Here is a 16,825-nt window from a genome sequence, read left to right as displayed (position 1 = left end):
GAGGAAAAAGCCTACCTACCAACAGAAAAGTGCTTGGAATGAAGTAAGAATGCTTTCCAACAAAAAAATAAACACTTAATGCCATCTTAGTGTTTTGAAAGGAACTGAATTCGGTAACAGTACCTTAACGCAATCATTGGTTCAAAGCTACACAGTTTTCTATATACACTGCACAAATACGCGAAACTTTCCGGCTAAAGCGGTGGTTTCTCGTTTGTTCTCGGATTGTCCGGAAATACGCAGTCTGCCTTTATTAGGTGAATCAATAAGTACGCATATCAACCGAAATGTGCAAGTCAGTTCGCCGTGGGAACACATACAATAATTCTGATGCGAAGGCGGCTTTACTATGTTTATAGCCCTACCTAATTATCGGATATTAGCGCTCAACGGTGCGACATGTCAAAATACGAAGCGATGATCAATTAAATTAAGTAAACGTACGTCCATGCCTTGTGGTGATTCCTCGAACAAGCGTTCGCCATCGTCCGCCATCACATTGCCAGCGCGAAACCAAATGGCACACAGAGTAGACAGAAAGACCACAAATGCTGATGGTGCCTATATACTTTGTGCCACGTATTGTCTTTTACGCGCATCGCGAACACGCCAATCAACACGCCCGTCTAAAAGCTTTAGTTACCATCTGTTAACTTACCCGTAAGAAAGTTTATCCATGCGTGACGAAATTGTTGAAAAGCCTCCAAACTCTCCTGAAAGAGTGATTCTGCAGTGCTGTTTGTTTGATCTTTCTTCAGCAGGTTCGATCTGAGGCCAAACGCTGATCGAATCATGACTTCGGCCGCAAGCCTCTGGAAGAGCTGCCGAAACTCTATGGCTTTATGCTTCGACCGCATGTCCTCGACGACACTGAGAAAATCATCGGTGCTGTCATCCATTAAGTTCACCATCTGTGCGTAGAACGTTGTGCATGTGTGATGAAGTTGAAAATAATCGCACCGATTGCGCCACCGGCTTTTCCACAAAAAATAAATTGATCAGTGATCGAGGCATAACAACAGGAGGCGATATGAACAATTTTTCAGGGAATAAAGCACATTTTCTGAACTTGCCGTAACAGTCACTCATAAAATTACAGAAAGAATGCAGCATATTTTATTCACCCCTCACAACTACTGCTATCTAAAACCTTTGCCTCTCTATTTCGAGTGAAACCTTACGAGACGCTGTGAAAGCACAGGTATCTCGCAAAGGTATCTCTATCTGGATTCGCGTCTTCCTCGCCAATCGCAAACAGTCTGTATGAGTCGATAGCTATCACTCACATACTATGCCGATTCACTCGGGAGTGCAGCAAGGCCTTTTGTACTCGGCCTGCTAATATTTTTATGTATGCAGTGATTACACAACTAACATATCATCGCAACTGTGCCTGTTTACTGCGGACTGCTTCTTTAATCGCAGAATAACAATCCCTGGTGACATCACGTGTCCTCAAACTGATCTCAGCAACGTTTACATCTGTTTAAATATAACAACAACAAAATGTAAGAACAAATAGCTGCGAGTGGGCTCTTTACTTGTGTTGTGCTCTCATCGAGTCCAAAGAGTACAATCGGTTGACGGAAAAAACAAAGACCTGAAGTGATCAAGAGAGCTTGAGCTAAGAAATGCTCAAGCTCGAGCCTCCTCCCAATTCATAGCTGCCTACCTTCTTCATGTTTCTCGTCGTAAAGGCTAGCGAAATCAGGCTGCGCGTTTGCTTCCATCGGTCGGCCTCCGAGTTAGTCAGGCTATGCTTGTTGATAGGGTGGCTCCGTGCGAAGCTTGACGACATCTGTAAATAGATGTGACCACAGCTTTCCTTGCAGAACTGTGAATCGCGGAATTTATTTTGCATATAGAACTAATAACGAAACAAATTTCGCTTTTTCACTCTTCAATTTAATACCTTAAGGACCTCTTGATAGGGGTACTACATAAGGGGTGGGGATACATTAGTACACAATTTGCATAATACATCACTGAACAGGCAATCAACAACAAAAAGCTGCACGTGCTAAAGTGTTACATACGTCAGCGTAAATACATAAACCTAAATAATACAAACTAAATTTGCATGAGCATATAATTCTGTTAACACAAGTCATTTTCACCGTGAAAAGTGCGCAGTGACACTGTCCATGAACGTACAAGGGCAAATGATGGCGGCGATTTGGTGGGGCAGGTTGTTCCAATCTGTAGCGGCACGGAAAAAAATGAGGCGGAAAAGGTTACAGTACGCATGCGAGGGCGGCCCACTCGAAAAGTTTGCCGTGTACGATGAGATGTTCGGACTGCGGGGAGGATATAGGCTGATTGATTAAGTGAGGTGTGATGAGACTTATGGAGAGGTGAAAGGGTTGCAGTGAGCCGGCGTGTTCAAAGGGGAAGTAAATTCAATTCTTTCTTTAAGTAAGATATGCTCACGTCATTTGAATAATTAGAATGGATGAACCTTGCGGCGCGGTTTTGAACGGCTTCGAATGCGTTGATGAGATATGTTTGGTGTGGATTCCATATGGCGCATGCATATTCCAGATTCGGTCGGACTATTGACTGGTAGGCCAGCAGTTTAACAGGTTTGGGGGCACGTTTTAGATGACGCGTGAGAAAACCCAGCGCTTTTTTAACAGATGAAATGATGATACTGACGTGGTGTGCGCCAGGATAAGTCGTTAGATATATAACACCTAGGCACTTATAAGACTGCGCAGCACACACGGGAATGCTATTTATATTTATTGTGTATTGTTAAGGAAATGGAAAAGGAAATGGTTAAGTAAATAAAAGCAACAAAATTCCAATAAAGAAAGGCGTCAGGCAGGTAGGTACGATCTCTCCAATGCTATTCACAGCGTGTTTACAGGAGGTATTCAGAGACCTGGATTGCGAAGAATTGGGGATAAGAGTTAATAGAGAATACCTACGTAACTTGCGATTCGCTGATAATATTGCCGTGCTTAGTAACTCAGGGGACCGATTGCAACGCGTGCTCACTGGCCTGGAGAGGCAAAGCAGAAGGGTGGGTCTAAAAATTAATCTGCAGAAAACTAAAGTAATGTTTAAAGTCTTGGAAGAGAACAGACGTTTACGATAGGTAGCGAGGCACTGGAAGCGGTAACAGAGTACATCTACTTAGGGCAGGTAGTGACCGCGGATCCGGATCATGAGACTGAAATAATCAGAAGAATAAGAATGGGCTGAGGTGCGTTTGGCAGGCATTCTCAAATTATGAAGAGCAGGTTGCCATTATCCCTCAAGAGTGTATAACAGCTGTGTCTTACCAGTACTCACGTATGGGGCAGAAACCTAGAGGCTTACGAAAAGGGTTTTACTTAAATTGAGAATGACGCAACGAGCTATGGAAAGAAGAATGATGGGTGTAACGTTAAGGGATAAGAAAAGAGCAGATTGGGTGAGGGAGTTAATGACATCTTAGTTGAAATCAAGAAAAAATGGGCATGGGCAGAACATATAGTGAGGAGGGAAGATAACCGAATTGTCATTAAGGGTTACGGACTCGGTTCCAAGGGAAAGGAAGCGTAGCAGGGGTGGCAGAAAGATAGGTGGGCGGATAAGATTAAGAAGTTTGCAGAGACAACATGGCTACAATTAGTACATGACCGGGGTAGTTGGAGAAGTATGGGAGAGGCCTTTGCCCTGCAGTGGGCGTAACCAGGCTGATGATGAAGGAAATAGGTCGCGCCGTCGCGAACATACCATCAAGTTGCATTTCTTAGGATTAAGTTCCATTAACCAAAGATCACACCATTGCTGTGAACAGTTAATGTCATCCTGAAGTAAGTCCTGATTAGATGTGCTATTAATTGTACGATAAATAACGCAGTCGTCTGCGAACTAACGAACGTTGCATGACACGTGCAGGGGTAGGTCATTCATGTATATTAACAGCATAAAAAACAAGAGGACCAGCACATGAAAAAAGGAGGGGGAGGGGCGCTATTGGCGTAACTGGGACATCAGCCATCAGCAACGACGGCAGAGGAGAACAATCGTCGAGGCGAATGAGAAGAGGAATTGCTGCGGGAAGGGCAGCCAACTTCATTCTACCATCAGCCGATAGCCTTTCACTTTTTTGTACCCCCTGCAATGGCTAAGAACCTTTACACAAGAACTCTTTCTTACACGCGGAAGAATACTTTATACCAAAAACACTTTTGCCGCTGACATATGGAAGGGTGCCATCTTAATGTTTGCACTAAGAGACTCGGTAAAACGTATTGGCACTACTCTTTTTACTGAAACCGACCAAATGCACAAAAATATTCTATCTGCAGTATGCAAACAGAAAAAAAGGATCGAATAAGTTTTATTTTGTCACATCATTACACAGTCTCAAGGTGAGCGATTACTCATAGTCCACTCGGCCTACAGTTACCTTGCTTTGGCAGTGCGAAACTACCGTTTAGTTTACGCATGTCACCGTGCGTATCTCATACGTTGGCGGCGCTCATTGAGCTTCGCTTTTAGAGTTAAATCAGCTCGGCAGCTGAACAAGGAACGCGTTTTTCCCGGCTGGTTCTGCCTTATGGTATCGGAACGAGCGTTCCGCGAGCGCGTTCAATAGCGTTTCCCGCGGTGCAGCTGAGTTCACGCTATTATAGGACACGCTGAGTTGAACTGTCAGCAGACATGAAGCTAAGAATGCATACGGTGCTCCCGAACTCTGAAAGAGCTAGAAACAAGTGAATCATACGGCAGCCCTTTGTAAAGCCACATGTAAAGCTACAGACGAAGCAGCCAAAGGCCAAATGATATAGAATGACGATCACGATTCTGAGAGCTGCTGATATGGTTTGAGAGCAGTGCTGAAGTAAAATTTCGCTGTCAGAAAAAAAATGCGCCATTGCTACGTACAAATTAGGTTGGCAAGCATGACAGTAATGACACGGTACCATCGTGTTCTGTCAAGTATTCTTGTAGCTCTATTATAGCTACCCTCATTATAGCTGCCCTCAAGTGTGTATTGCTTAACATATTATATACAGGCATGTGCATTACTACATGAACTGTGCACAGGTGGCAGGGTCACTGCAGAATTTATCTGTCTCTACCCCTGTCATCCAAGACCGAGGTGTGCCCAAGATCATGACTTGGTGAGGCACCACGGTGGACAGCAAGGACGAGGGCTCGGCTTCCCATCTGGCCGCTTCCACAACAGACAAGCGCTAAGTGTCAGATGTCCACGTGTCACGTCAGCGAATGTACAAGGCAGAATACTGTGTACTTACCACAGATGGCTCAGATTTGGTTTGCTTGCTAGCAACATACGAGACTTGATCAGGCTCAGTGAAAGAATTGTATTCTCATGCATGCAGTATTAAAAGTGAACCTTCTGCTATCGGCCAATAACGTAAAATAATTGTAAATGATCTGCTGCGTTTAATTACCTTCTCTTCTATAACGGTATTTCTATGCTGTGAGCTTGTGTTTGTGAAGCAATAAAGTTTGTTTCGTTGACAGTCCCTTGCATCCGAGCATTAATTCTGTCAAGTAGGGTGACAGGTCAGGCGTGCGTGACTTGTTAATCCACACTCAATGTAGTAACACCAAATATATTTCTTTCCTTTCCTTACGTTGTTTAGATAAACTGATTTTTACATTATGCTGTGCTTTATTCACTACTCTTTATGGTTATTTATTAAGTCAAAGATTGTTTATCTAATGCATTATTTTATGTGATATCTCACGTGACTCATGAGCGCCAACATTTTCGAACATCGACCCCGCTCCTTACGTTATACCGCACAAATGGCTTTTAAGGGTGTAATAACTAATAGTGATAATGATGATGAAGGATATCTGCGCATGAGGCTACACATATAGGCCCGTAGCGGAGTTCGGATATCTCCCTCTGCACAAGGAGCTCTTAGAAAAATGCAGATATATTTTGCGATGTGTCACCACGCGCCAAAACCTTTTCAGTAGATATGTACTCTGTAATCCCTTTATTTTTTTCTCATTCTTGCGCTGAACAACTGTCCAAAAGCCACTTGCTTTATTCAACAATGAAATCCAAGCTTACCTCTGCGGCCGTGTCAGGAGCAATTGCAAAACTGTCTCTAAATAGCATAAGGGAGGGCAAATAGTTATACTCACTCCTCGGCTGTGGAAATTGTGGAAGTCTTTTATCTGGATCATCTTGGCAAGCTCTTTGTCTTTGACGAGAAGGAATGGGTGAGCCCCATTGTAGAAACTGTGAAGCAAAACGATATTAAGGAAGTTTATTTTCAGAAGGCATAGTGTAAAACGAAGCGAAATGGGGGCATCATCCCTTAGACTGACTGTTCAGCTTGATAAATTGAGAGGCACAATGTAATATATAGGTTTACTTTAACACCACTTTAGAAATGTGTCACCGCCTATAGATGAAGCTTGATTGTATTTAAGGTGACATATTATGCATAGTGCATATGCATTGTAGATTTGGTTTTTAATCTAGAATTTTATATTGTTTGTCATTTCTTGTGTGTTTACAGCTTTTCCATAAGCTGAATACTGAAAAAAGCGCGAATGCTTACATTCTTTAATATGTTAAGCGTTCTGTTTCTTCAAACAGTGTTATTGTGGCTTCTTGTTATTTATTAGTTTTATTTATGCGGATAGCTTTAATGTCTGTTCAAAATAATATATAGAGCCTTGTTTTGCTGAATGCTATTAGAAAATCGTGCGGCAGCCACTGCACGAAACGACTGAGTTCATCAGCTTTTGTGTGGCTGCAGCTTGCTTTTCTATATTAATGAGAAATATAGAGGTGAAACTGAAAAGGCCGAGCTTCATTCCTCTTTCATTACGCTTCATAGCTGCCAGATATGGTGTCAAAGTTTGTTTTCAGATCCTAATAAATGGTAAGGTGGGAGCAGCTGACCAAAGAAAAAGAGTAGGAATAGGAAAGAACATACGCTGTAAAATAAACGAAGGAAAAGAAAGCCCGTGCCCTGTAAGATTGCTGTTGTTAACCAAATCCCTTTGTCTTGCAGCCTTACGTACATGGGGCAGACAGGCTGATGCATTAATATGAGGCTATCGGTGCATCAGAATTCCTCAGACAAGAAATCTAGAAACCTGGCAAAGCACTGTTTCGAATCCGAGCGTGCGCCGTTCTTTGATGACACAAAAACGCTGGTTGTGCCCACTGATAGCATTACAAGGGAAGCGGCGGAAGCATTTCACATAACGAGAAAAGGTAGTGGGTGTGTTAGCCTTCGGTAGCCTTATCTTTGAAGAGAATGGGGTGCACAACGGCGTTAATCTCACCCGCGAGCACGAGGCAATGTTTTGGGAACGACTAATGCTTTTGTTGACATCGAGCATGCGCGTCCACTTGATGTAAGGCTTTAAGCCATCGTGTTTTTTTCCAATAAGCGCAGTTGTAAGTTCTGCACCGTGTGTGTCCCATCCTCTATTCTATTGTCCGGTGTACGCCTTTAGCGCTGTTATTAAACATTATAAAATGCATTTATTTATTTATTTATTTATTTATTTATTTATTTATTTATTTATTTTACCCTCAGCTAGAGTTTGTACACTAGAGAGGGGAGGGGCGTATTACAGGCTAAGATTGAAAAAAGGAGAGTTGATACAGTTAGAATAAAGAGCATGAACAATCAACAAATTAATACAGATTGTAGAGCTGCCACTAAGAAAAAGCAGAGTAATTTCAATATCTAAAAGTGAAAGCAAACAAACAAGCTGTCTAAAAGAGAAGAAGAAATTGAGTACAAATAATGCGGCAAGGTCAGCATGTTATCCGAAAGATTCTCAAAGCGCCATGTATCCGTAATAACGGTAGCTGCATGTGGCAGCTGATTCCTCTCGTATAGGTGGTTCGAGGTAGAAATGCGTGTGAATAGGTGACAGCTCCACAACGGCGATGAACTTTTTGGATGAGGTGGATTCTAGATCACATGAAACGAGGACATTTATTGGACCGTTCACGAAGATGATTGTCGTGACAGTAAATTTTATGTAAAAGAGTGAGCCAGGCTATTTTACGCTGAAGGGGAAGCCTTGGAAGCTTGACTAGAGACTCCATGACGGCCACACTGGTTGTGGGGTCATATTGGATAACATGAAGCGAATGTAACCATTTTGCATTCTCTCAAGTTCGTTTGTCAGTGCGGTACCACCGGTATAGGATGCGTATTCAAGTGACGGACGAATGTAAGTGACGTAGAGAAGCTTTTTAAGTTAAAGGCGTGTTGGTATAGGTGATGGGAGTATTGCCGTTGCTAAAATTTCTCTTCTTTTTATTGGTTGAGTAAAAAAATAGCAATGAACACGCACCCGACGATGTCTCCATATTTCTCTAGCCACTGCTTGAATGACAATAGCGCTCCCTGAAATAGAGCAACGATAGGAAACTGCTATACATAGCAAGTTATATTTGTTCGTGGCGTAGCAACAATGAAAAAAAGAAAGCTGCCTTTGTTTATTGTTTGTATGAAGCAGAGTATATATAGTAACTAACACAAGTTTTTTGACACTACAGCTGCTAAAAAGACATTGAAGTTCTAATCCATCTGCAGTCACAGTTTGCAGGCAATGGAAAGCATATTAGTCCAACTAGGACTCAAGACGCTGTTTTGTGTTGGCGTTCCATTATAACGTAAATGAGTTCAGTAGAAAGAAAGTTCTTTTGGTCCATCATAGATCCTGTTAACGTAAAGTGCCGTACTTAATTTGCCGGTATTTGTGTTCAGTCGCTGGTGTTACAATTGTGACGGTTTAAAGAAAAAGTAATCTGCGCGCAGTTTCTAACAATTCCGTAAGAAAATTTTCAGGGCGTAATAGTCTAAGCATGAAAAAAAAGATGTGTTGGCAGTGATCTAAGCTAGCTTCAATGTTAGCCAGCAGAGACGTCCACTGCACTCGCTAAGAATCTTACCGCCGCCTTGCCTCGATTTCTGTCACACAAAAGCCGTGGTTGTTGTAGTATCAGCAGCACAATGCAAAGAACGACAAGAAATGAAAGGACACTATGTCTCACTGTCAGACGTGCACTGTTACACAGGACGTACTTGTAAAGACACAGTGTGCATTTACAGAACAGTTGTCACTGCTGAACAGTTTCCACACGCTAATTACTAAATGCCCCAAGGTTGCATCGCCAAAGCGTTGAAGATACTGGAAAAAACTTTTCTCACGAGAATACTGTAAATTTAGTTAGCCAGCGGTTATCAAAGAATGTGTGAACTAACTTATTTCCACGTTAACGATGTTTTATCGTTAGTGATTACAAACGACCCTCAAGCGTGACCGAAATGAAGTCAAAACTGTCATTCCGTCTCTCAAGTCGCGTCGAAATGTTCCGCTCCCCCATCTGCCTCCTACATAAAATAATTTACGGTCATCACAGTTCTGCGCTGCAGCTTGCTCATGCACGTCGTACTTATCTTCGTCGCCATAGTCAGCGAAGCTGGCAACACCTGTTCGGCCGAACAAAATATTTAGTTTATCGGCTTTACCAAGTGCTGCGTCCTGTTTTCGTAGCTTATCTCATGTGGTCTTCTTCTTCTTTTTTTTAATGAACTATATAGCCATTGTATAACGATCTTTGATGGCTACTAGACGTCTCGCTTTTGCTGGTCTTACTTTAGCACTCGCATTGAGCAAAATTTTTCTATCTGAATTTACCGCCCTCGTCAATACTAACCCAACATGACCAGTGCATTCACTAGTTCTGTTGTCTTTGTTGATAATGTACGGGTTACTTATATTCGAAAACTCGAAAACATTCGCTCCATGCCATTGATCTGACAAGTTTTTGTATGACCCACTTTACATAATGTTCCTATAGGAACATGTGATGAATCTGAATAAATAAATAAATAAATAAATAAATAAATATATAAATAAATAAATTTTCACGTCATGCTTTTGTCAGTAAAGCTTTACCTTTTCTACAAGTTCAGACAGGTTTCCGGTAAGGAAGCCTGGAGGAGGTCCCGTGATGCCGAGATCTTTGAAGAACGACAGGCGTCTCTTTCGTTGTCTGTAACGCACGCAATTTCGTACGCTGTAAACAATGCTACATGGACAGTTTTAACTAGTTTAGACCAGTACGTAATGACGACAAAACTTTGGAGGAAATACATCACTTTCAGTTCAGTGTAGATATCTGCTGAAGTACAGTCACGCAAACTGTTCGATTTTGTTTATAGTCCGAACAAGTGGCAAAAGTCGACGTATACGAGATCTTTAATATTGTGAAAGAACAGCTCTAGTGACAGTCCTATTCCTCACAAAGGTGCCTGGACTGTAGACTGTGTAGTTATTGCATTCTTCGACTGGATATTTCGATCTATTACAACAGCTGCAGTGTAATTTAGTGGTTTTATGTATGTTATTCACATTACCGAATCTAACGCACGCTCTGCTTGGCGGGGTCATAACTTCGTCGAATATGCCTGCTCAAGAGGTTAGGAAAATTCCACTTACATAATGAACCATGTCGTAAGCGTGACGACGAAGGTCAGTATCAGGGCTTCCAGCATGGTTTTCAATGCCGATGTCCAGGTTAACTTCGCACACCTGTAGATACTTCAGCTGAAAGTTGCCACAAGCGTCTTTGGCATCTGGAAAGCTGTGTGCTGTAATGTTTTCGCAACGATCCCGATGTCCAGGTGTTTGAAGCGTTGTTTCTGGATACCTTGTTGTGGTCCACTCTGTATGCCAGCGTTATAAGACGGCACCTCACTGGGTTGTTATACGAAAAGCCAGCCACTGAGTGTTAGTCTGAAAGGATACCGCTATGGTAAATATAGATGATAGAGCATAATTAAATACAGCGACAATAAAAACACCGAATTATGTATAAAAATTGGAGGAGGTAAAATTAGGGTAGCACTACGACAATATATTAGGTAAGTTCCACGCGTAGGCATATCAGAAGCGGCGACACATGAAGGAAGTCGTGTATCCTATATTTTATCCATCCAGAACCATAGGTCTACGCTGAGGCAGCAGAAAAGCTTTCCGAATTATGGTCTTGTCAAGATTTCTCCTGCGCAAAAGCGTTCAATATTCGACAAGCAGGAACCCTTTGTAGCAACTTTCATTTTATAGAAACACTAAAATCTTCGATAAAGTAGTTCTGTTACAGGCAGCGCACTAATCTGCTCATAAATGTGTGTGCTACGAGTATCAGAAGGTAACTTAGGAAAAATTCCTGACATTTGCTTTTGCAGTGTGAAGAGTTTCACAGCAAAACTGGTAGTGCGACTAGACGCATTTGAAAAGGGTTTAATAGTGTGCTGCATGAAGTGGACTACTTACTGCGTTGAGTTTGTGTTGAAAGGAAACAGGGGGAATATTATGAGTGATGTGGCGGAATATATTGAAGTTTGTGTGGCAGTAGAAGCAACATGAAAAGTAATGAAGCCTTTAAATGTGTGATTTGAAACACTTACATGATTTCCCCGTTGCACTGTGAAAAACAATGCTTGCCGCAGGTTTATATTTTGATGGTATTGGGGGCGCGGTATTTGTGATGTGCGTTGAAGGTTAGAGGGGCACAATTATGTGCACTTGAAAGAAATGCTGGAAGGGTGTTTCACGTATTTTATGTATTACATAATGCTTGTAGTACGTGTCCCTGGTCTCCTTTCTGAACTAAACGGTGTCGCATTTGTGCAACGGGCTTCCTCTCCCGTAGGACGTTATAGAAAGGACACCTTAGCACGTGCACACACCTACGACAAAAGGGAAAAAAAGGTGGACCAATCACTAACGCGTGTCTTTCAAAGCAGCTTTTGCCTGTGCTGTGCTATAAGGGAGCAGTGCTATAGAAGGGCAGTGCAGTACCACGGGGACGACTATGTCCTCATTCGCCATTCAACGTGCACACGACATGCGGCTTGGAAAACAGATTCTGAAATCTACTCAGTGTAAAAACACGCAAAGGCAAAATTGCTGAAATATGGATGGCAAACTTCGCGGTAAGATAAAATATGCGCAGAATTTCAGACAACGGAGCAACCTGGGCTTCTCTCTCAACATTACAGCGTCCGAGGCGATATGGTCCTCGCATTCTGTGCACTGTAGTTTGCGGCGACTATAAAAAAAATTCTAGCATCGTGAACCATTTACAGGGCTGTCTGCCGTCCTTAGCTCTAGTACGTTTCACTAGAACATCTGGAACACATTCCAGCAAATTGTTTGAAAAGTTAGGCTTCAAAAACAAGGAAGGAATGGAAATAAAGTACCTAGCATCACGTTCGCCGTTTATAAAATGAAAGCGTGCAAGGAGGTGGACAAGAAAGAGAGCTAAAAACATTGTCTGCGCATGCTTTGGATACGATGGCGCCAACTCTTCAAGCATGGAGCTTGAGCACTTTCGACAGATATTGGTTCAGGCATGACGGTTCTACTTCACGAAATATAATCGAAGACTGGCCAAAGCACGTGCTACGACAGCTATATTGAGCAGGCACGCTTCGGCCACTTTAGAAATTGGCGCTCATTTACTCTGGAGACAACGGTCAGCGACCACTTGTGTTCATTTTGTCTCCAATTGAGGCGACCACCTGTATGTCCCACATAATAACGACTACAGCTAAAGTAAACTTCATAAAATACACCGGCATGGCATTCTACAAACTTTATAGTACCTGTCAACTTTCTTTTTATCCGTTCAGCTGCCCTTGCTTTGTGACAATTGTTGCTCATATTTTTTCTAAGCTCGAGTCTGCAACGAATTCTGGAAAACAACTATCGTCTTTTTCACTACTTCCTACGCCAATAAAATATCTGGTGAACTTTATCCTACTTCAATGACAGAAATACAAAAAAGCTACTTTGTGGCCATGGGTAGTAACCTTAGTGTAAAATAGAAAAATATTTGCCCATGATATGTCTGCTTACGAGATCTGTTGTCTATATATTGTAACTGGTGGAGTTTCAAGCCTAGTCCGAATATAATACTTATTTAGTCGGAACAATGCTACTTGTCACGCTTATATTGACTGCACTAATATCCTTGCCAGACATGTGTACTGCACAACGATTCAAACGCAATTATCAGTCTACATGGCGACTGGCGCATCTTTCGTCATTTGGTGACCGCTGGGGGTGGAAAATGCACCCACACTGCCGCAGAGGCTCTCACTTTCGTGGTGAATAAAGGGAAAATCAGACATCCACCCGTTCGTAGCAATTGCTACAAAGGAAACCCACACGGGTTCCTCGAAAGAAAACGCCTCATAGTTGAAGAAAAATTCGTCCTGGTCCTTCATTCATTACTTTTCTCCACCTGCGGGTTTCCGCAGAACTACTACGTCAATCACTTTCGTGGTATACCACAGTGCACCAGCTATGCGTCCCCAGCGACCACCGGCAGCGCTCGAAGGGCCGGTAGTCATATCGCATTTCAGCCATTGAACCTCGCACCGTGCCTGTACTGCTTGAGCAGGATGTTACAGCCATTTCGGGAAAAACGTGTGCTATAAGCAGTTTAAAATAGTTTCAGCAAAAAGTTTCTTTGTCCAGGCTGCCAAGTCAACCACATAAGCCATACTGGGTTACCGAGACGTGTTATGAAACATGCACGTTTTTATTTCCCAGAATAAAGCTTTTGGAAACATGGGAGCAGAGGAAGTTCCACAATGAGTCGTGAACTCTAAAGATAGACGATCAAACTGACCAGACGATCCTGGAGATACCTTGTATATGAAGAATATTTTACCAGCACAGAATACATCGCCCACCACCGCATAGGCTGTGCTGATAAAAAATATATATGTAAAACTCAAATAAAATTTCGCTGGCTGTCCCTTCATTTTGGCTGCGGAATGCGAGAAGGAGCACCAAATTCTCCCTATACCTCTTTTTTTCAAATTCCTATTGTGTTAGTGCAATTACCTTTTCTTCCTAACAAAACTCAGCAACCAATTACATGCTTACTGTTCCTCCTGAATTTTTAAAATACTTCCCATTAAGCATTTGTGCCATGCGAATAGGGGCCTCCACTCATCATCCCAACCTATCTTTTCGCACAGAGGTATTACGAAAATGAGTTGAGCACGTGCCCACGAACAAGGCAGATGAGCGAGGGTGTCGTCTTCTAGCTCGACCTTTAGTCGCAGAGCCATGCTTCGTAAGGGGATGCCGAAAATAGCGCTCCTTCCACTTCACAATCACTCTTCCTCTCTAGCCAGGACTTCAGTTCGTAGTGTGCGGCTAGATGGATGGATGGATGTGGATGGATGTCATGAGCGTCCCCGTTGGAACGGGGCGGTGGGTTCCGCCACCAAGCTCTCGCTATTATACTGCCTAATGTCCTACCTAGGCTAAAGAAAAGAAAAAAGAAAACTATGAACTCTTACAACCCAATTTTCTGATGCCCTATTGCGAACTTTGCTTTTGTACGTCTCCGTTCTTCTGTCGTTTCCCTACTTTTCTTCCACTAATCTTCAAATCGCCTGTTGCTAATCTCTATCGCGTACATGTTTACTTTTACACGGCTCTCGCTGAGCCCAAGGACTTCAAAGAGGCCAAAGAGGCCGAGACGCGGAATGGAAAAGCCGCAAATAAGCAAATAAGTGGTGTGTTCTGTCTTATTTAACTGTTGCTGACAAGGGGTTTATGCTTTGTCTTCCCTAGCCTAAACTAGCGCGGGCTAAAATGCGGGGCACTCTTAATATGCGCTTTCACCCGAGTGCGCTTTGCATTCGAGATAGCTGAGATAGAGATGGCTGGTGGCTTCCTATGCCCCGTGTTCTAGCGCGCCTGTGGCGTTGGAGGTCGCTAACCTCAAATTTCGGAGATGCATTGAAGCTAGAGGCACCATGAAGCGTTGGCTCGCCGTGGCTCGCATTCTTCATCGCGCCAGCGTTTTGACGGCAAGTATCCGCGGTCTTCGAGTGTGATGTGCTCAAGTTCGCTTGTGCGATTGTAAGACCATGCTCGTTATTAAGGCGGAAGCCTTTGATGGCTCATTGTCAGTGGTCATTTGCCGTTAGCAGAAACGGTCACAGCTTTCCGGCCTCCTGATTGGTCTCCTCTGTGTCGTGATGTCACTGTCGCTAGGCACAGGTGTGCGCCTCCTGATTGGCTCGCGTGCGTGACGTCACTGTCGTCAGGTGCGTGTGTCGGGGTGGTTCAGCGCCGCGCGGGATGACTCATCACATCAGCACACGTGGCGGCCGTGTGTTGGCCGGTGCGCCCTGGCGTCACTGTCGTCAGGCGCTTGAGTTGGCCTCCCGATTGGGGGCTGTGTGGCCTGACGTCACTGTCGCGAGGCGCGCGGTGCGGCCATCTACTTGGGTGTGGTGAGGCGGTGGCGGTGACGGCAGTTTGCCGTGTCGTGTGGGAAGGACGCCTCGTCTCGCCAAACCAGCGCCTCCCAACACGCGACGCGTGGCAGCCGCTGAACGCAAGCGGCGCTCAAAAGAGGCTGAGCGTATACGTCGCATGCATCAGGGCAGCGAGGCGCATCTGACACCACAGAGTCCAGGGACGCAACGGGCCAACGGAAGAGAGGCAATGCGTTTGAAGCGACTTGCTGCATCTCCGGGTACCAAGGCAAATGAAGCTCGGAAGCGCCGTGACCGCCATCTTACCGCGGCTAGCCGAGCAAGTACAAGTCAATCGAGCGAAGTGGATGATGAGGATGGCCAACTACACCCCGACACCGCCATGGAAGACACGTCTCCTCCTGATCCACAAACGGCGCTGCAACAGTTCCAGGCGGCCATAAACTACTTTAACAGACAATTCGTCCAGAACGAGGTTGCAGGCATTTAATAAACAAACAAACATTCACATAACTGTGTACGAGTTGGGTGCCTCCGTGATGTTTCCGACGACACTTTACACTTTAGTCTCGACGAAGTGTCTTCCGTTTTTTTAAGTTAGGAAGCGAGTTTTTCCTGTAATATATGCGGTCGATAAAAATTGTACCTTTACTTTCAGAAATCTAATAATATGCTATCGCAATCAATGTTACGCCTTCAGGCGAAACTGTGGCTTTTTTTTTTTTCAACCGTGAGAGTAAATAACGTCATTTTTGGCACGTTGATAACACTTTTGTTTCAATACCGTAGCTTTTTTAAAAAAAGCACGATGTTGTTATGAAAGACCGAATTTGTGACGGCTGTATATTTTAATAAGCTTTCAGCAGACAACGTACTGGCCAATGAGTGAATCTTACAATAAATGAGTCCGTGTCTACTACAGTGCTAAGGAATAGCCGCATCCTCATCTTGGCCTACGGTTTCGTTGGTTATGACTTTATACGGTGTCCGATGACCAGAAAACGCTCTACACGCCATAGCTAATATTCCCAAGGCAATAACCGGCGATATTACCGAAACAGCTAAAAAAATCAGCACGAAAGCGGCAGAATTTTAGTATGCAAGGGACAACGGGTTAGATAAGAGTGACACCAAATTTATCATACTCACACGTGTGTACAGTCGTCTTCACAAGGCACAGCAAATACCTTGCACAGTTAAGGTGCTACAGCGCAAATGTAGCTCATGCACCCAAATAATATGAAACAACGCTTCACGTCGAGAGATAGTAACGCCGGATACGTGTAATGGCAGTACAGCTGGTGCCACTCTCTGGAAAGTAATTTTCCTGCGCAGTTGTGAAAGCACATATGCGGGTTGGTTAAGGGATTCATATCCAGCGTGTCAACTGTATCCACGTTTCTATCTTTTCAAAGCAAAAATTAAGTAGTGGGAGAAAACAACTTTACAGCGAATAGCTTTTCTTGCCCTTTTTTTACCGGTTATTGTGGTGGCCAGACTTGCTGCGCCGACAAAAAGGACAACCGAGTGCCGAGCACGTTCGTCGC

The 16,825-nt window shown here is 43.6% G+C and overlaps 1 protein-coding gene across 2 annotated transcripts in view; it reads right to left on the bottom strand.

The window, feature by feature from the left end:
- The window catches only part of LOC142590885 (cytochrome P450 3A4-like), a 31,960-nt gene extending 15,426 nt beyond the window's left edge, over positions 1 to 16,534 (bottom strand). Inside the window, exons 1-7 of one of the 2 annotated variants that reach the window (XM_075703284.1) lie at positions 16,428 to 16,534; positions 10,465 to 10,775; positions 9,922 to 10,018; positions 8,311 to 8,363; positions 6,124 to 6,220; positions 1,673 to 1,798; positions 659 to 911 (exon numbers count right to left, since the gene is read on the bottom strand). In XM_075703284.1, coding sequence (XP_075559399.1) covers positions 659 to 911; positions 1,673 to 1,798; positions 6,124 to 6,220; positions 8,311 to 8,363; positions 9,922 to 10,018; positions 10,465 to 10,520 — 682 coding nt within the window. In that variant the 5' untranslated portion in view covers positions 10,521 to 10,775; positions 16,428 to 16,534. The remainder of the gene's footprint in view (positions 1 to 658; positions 912 to 1,672; positions 1,799 to 6,123; positions 6,221 to 8,310; positions 8,364 to 9,921; positions 10,019 to 10,464; positions 10,776 to 16,427) is intronic. The other variant, XM_075703285.1, reaches the window with a different exon arrangement.
- Between the last annotated feature and the right edge of the window lie 291 nt (positions 16,535 to 16,825).

Source organism: Dermacentor variabilis, chromosome 8 (assembly GCF_050947875.1).
Source record: "Dermacentor variabilis isolate Ectoservices chromosome 8, ASM5094787v1, whole genome shotgun sequence".
In the NCBI taxonomy this organism is placed as follows: domain Eukaryota; kingdom Metazoa; phylum Arthropoda; class Arachnida; order Ixodida; family Ixodidae; genus Dermacentor; species Dermacentor variabilis.
The sequence above is the reverse complement of the archived record's forward strand: the minus strand, read 5'-3'. Positions and strand labels throughout refer to the sequence as shown.